Here is a 5,356-nt window from a genome sequence, read left to right on the forward strand (position 1 = left end):
AGATTGGCGTTCAAGCGGCTTATGGATAAGGAGTTTCTCCTATTTGTTGGCTAGGAAGTGACTTTCTATTGGTACCACAATTGCGTGATTGGCTAATGGGAGGTTAGAATATGATTTTGCCCTAGAAGACTTTGGAGTTTCTTTGTCTATAAGTTCGCTAATTATAGCGAGCTTATCCGTGACTTGTAATGAGTTTTCTTTGCTTAGATTAGGGTTCCGGATTTTCTTGCCGGCTATCTTTTTGTAAGTGCAGCTAGACTCTAGTCATTGGCTGAATGCCGGGCTATTGATTCTAATGATATCAATTTCTATTCAAAAAAAAAAAAATCAAATTCCTTAAATTTACATAAATCTCTAAAATTTAAGGAAGAATAATGGAGATTTTAGAGATTCCTGTAAAATAAGGAATCTGTTGGAGTTGGAGAAAAAAAAGAAACTATGAGTCTATAACTTTGACTTTTGCTTTAACTTAAGATTAAAGCCACAAATTTTAGGCCTCATTGATGCCACAAATCATTTTCCAATACATAAATTATAGAGGGAAAATGATTTGTGGCCTCAATCTTAAGTGTCAGGTCATGTCATCCACACACATCACCTATTTATCAAATCATGTTATGTAATTCTTGAAAAAAAGACATCTTGTTCTTCCAAAATCTAATGACTCTAAATTATTTTGGTTTTCTTCTAAAGAGAAAAAAAAATTTGGCTTTCTTTCATTTTTTTTTCTTTTCATTAAACTCATGCTTAGATTTAAATAACAATTTTTTTTTTCTTCAATCAAAAGTACAAAAAATTTCATGTAATTCAGTCAATAGAATTGCACGTATGTTCGATTATAGATTTGCATAACACATGTATATGAATTCAACCTTTGTTGGGTGCCTGCAAATTTTAAAAATATATTGTGAAAAATACATATATTCATATGATTGTATATATTTTTTTGTTCATTGTTTTCTTTTTATGTAGCTAGGGTTTTGTTTGTTTTTCCATTAGATCTAGATTGTAGATGTTAATTAATGGCTGCTAACATGGGAATTTTTTCTTACCTCTTAATTTAACCATAAGTATTTCCCAAATTCAATTTATTAATGCTATTTTTTTTTGATGAAATTAATCAATATTAAGAAAGAAAAGTTAATGTCTATTTCTTGGCACATAATTCAATATATTAATATCATTTGGAAAGAAAAATTAAAGGAAAGAATTTAACTAAATGAAGAAAAATATTGGTCAAAGAATTTGTAAACATATCTCTTAAATTAATACATATTAAATATCAACTATTATTTTTCGTCACCTAATTAAATTTGTTAATGTAATTGATTCACTCTCTAACATCTAAAAGGAAATGTAAAAGGGTAAAGTTGGTGCTGCAATAGTATGGTGTGGCAAGATATATTATGTATAAATAAAAATAAAATTTGTATTTACTTACATAGCGTGACACCTAAAATTTAAGGCCACAAATTTTAAGCGGCCCCATATCATTGCCTATTATAGAGAATCTGTTGGAGTTGCCCCTGCAATTCAAAGTTGCAAACAGGCTTACGCCATTTGTGATAGGGATAGACAAAATAAACAAAGACATAAACATAAACAAAGCTCAAGTCAATGCACGATAGTCCAAGTCTCTGAGCCACTTGTCTCACTGAAATTCTAAACAACTTCCTGAATCGGACAATTGGGGTACTTCAACTTCGTATTTTTGGCCCTCAACTGTTTGTTAAAATTTCTCAATAAGCTTTGTTTTCCAATAGATTCAACTATTCTAGGTTGTCTATATCAGATGAATTATGAATATATTTATTTAAGCCTATGGCTGCTTCCACCAAACTTCTATATATCCACACCTCCTATAGCTACAAGCCTGTTATATATATATATGTAGTTAGGAATTACTAGTACTCAAAATGCGAACCCAAACTACTACATAGAATATATAGGCACCAAGTCGATTAAGTAGCTAGCCCAAAAATGTATCCTACAGCTCCTGACCATGAGAAATATGCAGGTGATCATGATCACCATATTCCAGGTCATGTTCCAGCTTTGAGTCCTCATGGTGCAGCAAGAGTCTATGCTCCTCCATATGTAGTAAGTACGGTGCGGTCTGCTCGTCATGTAGGAGGGGAGTGGTCAAGTGGTCTTTGCCATTGTTGTGATGATCCTGCAAATTGTAAGTGAAAGAGAGTCGTCGTCTATAGTATATGTGTATGTATATGGTTAGTCTTGATCATTGATTTTGTTACTTTTTGTTTCTAACGAAATACTGGTTTCCATTTGATCAATTTTGAAGGTCTGATCACTTTATTTTGCCCTTGCATCACATTCGGCCAGATAGCTGAGATAGTGGATCAAGGTTCCTCGTGTAAGCAGCCACTTAACCTCTACTTGGTATTAGAGTAAATAATCCATGTCTTAGCTCAGGGTTAGGCTAGACGTACGTGCTTCGCGTGTTTGGCTTTAGTCCTGTCACATGTGAAGTTTAAAGTTTTGCGTTGCAATAAATATTTTGAATCTCTAGCTCCACCCATTGCCAATTGATTTTGGGTAGGATCGATGGTCAAATTCTGAAACAATATATATGCCTATGCCCGTGTGGGAAAATTTTATAATACAATACATACATGTATGTCATACACACATTTATAAATGTCACAACAATTAAATTTGTTGTCAAAGTGGTAATATTGAGTCCTATTTTGAGTAACTTAATTAGTTCTATTGATGGTAATTACACCACCTACGACATTATTACAAGTTTTTGAACAAATTTATTGTTAATATTGTAATTTTTGTATAATTATATGTAAATAGTGTAAATGAGTATGATAATTTTGTTATCAATGTTGTAATTTTGATTCATAGAAATTGTAATTTTTGTTCAAATAGATGTAAATTGAATGTATGATAAACATCACAGTACCATAGCTTGTCCCTGCGCGTGTGACCTTTCTGTATGGTGTAGTCTAATTAATCTGTTTTATTGCTGGTGTGTATTGCAGCTTGTGCTCAAAAGGGAACTTGTTATGGGATTCTTCTTTCAACTACTGGTCTTGCTTGCTTGTACTCGTGTTTCTATCGGTCGAAGTTGAGAGGTCAGTACGACTTGGAAGAAGCACCTTGTGTGGATTGCCTAGTTCATTTCTGCTGTGCTACTTGTGCACTTTGTCAAGAGTACAGAGAGCTCAGGAGTCGTGGTTTTGATATGGGAATCGGTAATACCTTCTTTCTCATCGTTTTGGTTGTTGTTGTTGTTCTTCTTCTTCTTGACTAACAGACCTTCTTTTGTTAGCGTAAGAATACTACTAGCTATTTGATTAACTTCTCGATCTCAATATATATCTCACATTATATTGACCATGACCCTCAAGTTAATTTAATAAGATTAGTAATATATTAAGTCTATTTTCTATTACAAAGCAATTAGTAGATTAGATGAATACAAGAGACAAACTCAAATACGTTCTATTTAGAAAAAGAAGACTCATACCACTATACCAAACCGTAGTATATAATATAATATTTGAGAAGCTAGTGGTTTTAGATTGAACATGGCATGTTAGGGTCATTAGGAGGGGGTAAAGGTCTAGGAATTGGGAGAAGTAGAGTTGAACGCTCATCAGGGGTTTAACTGGTATAAATTTTATATATCTGTAGTGCAGAAAAAAAAAAATTAAGTTGGGAATAAATAAGAAACTACAGAGAGCACATCCCACATCGAAAATGTGAAGCTTTACGAGTTAATTTTGGGTTTGATGTTCTAACTATTATGATGACCGTTACCCTATGCATGTACCAATACTACCTTGTTTTCAATCCATTAGAACCTGAAGGCCTAATCAAGGGACCATCCATCATTGTTTAGTAGCAGATAGTTTCTGCAATATATTATTTTTCAGCAAGGAAAAATGATAATATATGATAATATCTTTATCAAGGCCAAATTGTTCAACTAGGGAACCATTTCTGTACTCATCCGACTTATTTATGCAACTTGTAACCATAAATCAGAAAACAACTCCAAATTCCAGTAGAATAAGATGACGATCAGGTCAATTCTAGCCTCAGTAAGCATCTTCTGCATGTTTGATATCTTCATATAGCAACCTATGTCGTCATATAAAATAAAGGGCTAAATACTTGTTACTACCCTGTGGTTTAGGTCAAAAATCAATTTAGTCTCTGGACTTCTAATTTCATCAAAAATACTCCTGTACTTTCAATTTTGATCTAATAGATCCAATTCGTTAATATTCTGTTATGGATTCAAGTTATAGTTGGATTATTTGTTGAAAAATTATTTATTTGATAGATTTCTAATTGTGGGACTCACTCCTAAATTGACTATGCAGACCACCTCAACACCACATCATAAAACATAGGTCATATATAAGCCACGTCAACAAGTTAAATGACTCAATTGTCGGAAGATTAACAAATTGGACCTATTAGATCAAAATTGAAAGTGCAGGGGTGTGCTTGATGAAATTAGAAGTTCAGGGACTGAATTGATTTTAGACCCAAATTACAGGGTAGTAATCAGTATTTAGCCCTAAAACAAAACAAATATATGCATATCTTGGGTTGTTATTATATATATGAACATGTTGCTGGGTTTGTACTAAAACTTCATAATGAAATGATCTCCATGCATTGACCTACATCGTTTCTTTAAGTTATTAATCGATCTTTTAGTTGGTACATTTCTGGGCGCTTAATATATGTTGTTTTGTCGTTGGAAAATAATGAAGGTTGGGAAGCTAACTTGGACAGACAAAGGCGAGGAGTTACTCAAGCTCCGATTGTGGCACCAGGCATGACAAGATAAATGACCAGACAAGAGAAAAATTACATGCAGATGGCAGCGGTTCTTGTACACTCTTTTTATTATATTCTCTTGCTACTAAATGCTGGTTTGGAGAGTTTGCCCATCTGTTCTTTGCTGTACCATCTTAATAAAAGTGTACATGTTGTATAAAAAAAATTGGGTGGTAGGTTCAAGCTAGCAAATGAATGATTTGAAATTATAGCTTGACTACGATAGTTATATATCAATCAGGGCAAGCTACATTGTGTAACTATATATATATTTCGTCTATGAATAACAATCGGTGCTCCCATGCACTTTTAGTTTTATTTCAGGTATTTTATAGTCATTGGTTATAATTGATTTTGTTCGGCTCTTAGCTTTTTCAACAAGGGTAATGATATGGGGCCTCAATAAGGCCTAAGATTTGTGGCCTCAAATCTTAAGTGTCATGCCATGTAAGCAAATGCAATTTTTTTTAAGGTTTATTATCACAAATGGTACCTAAACTTATCCTATCGATGGTACCTGAACTTCCAT

The 5,356-nt window shown here is 33.2% G+C and overlaps 1 protein-coding gene across 1 annotated transcript; it reads left to right on the top strand.

Annotated features, from left to right (window-relative positions):
• The first annotated feature begins 1,888 nt into the window (after positions 1 to 1,888).
• Positions 1,889 to 4,992, top strand: LOC112172995 (protein PLANT CADMIUM RESISTANCE 2). The gene is made up of 4 exons (XM_024310537.2): positions 1,889 to 2,182; positions 2,303 to 2,374; positions 3,012 to 3,224; positions 4,761 to 4,992. The coding sequence occupies exons 1-4, from the start codon at positions 1,981 to 1,983 to the stop codon at positions 4,835 to 4,837; spliced, it is 564 nt and encodes a 187-aa protein (XP_024166305.1). The 5' UTR covers positions 1,889 to 1,980; the 3' UTR covers positions 4,838 to 4,992.
• Positions 4,993 to 5,356: the final 364 nt, after the last annotated feature.

This window comes from Rosa chinensis, chromosome 6, assembly GCF_002994745.2.
Source record: "Rosa chinensis cultivar Old Blush chromosome 6, RchiOBHm-V2, whole genome shotgun sequence".
Classification (NCBI taxonomy): domain Eukaryota; kingdom Viridiplantae; phylum Streptophyta; class Magnoliopsida; order Rosales; family Rosaceae; genus Rosa; species Rosa chinensis.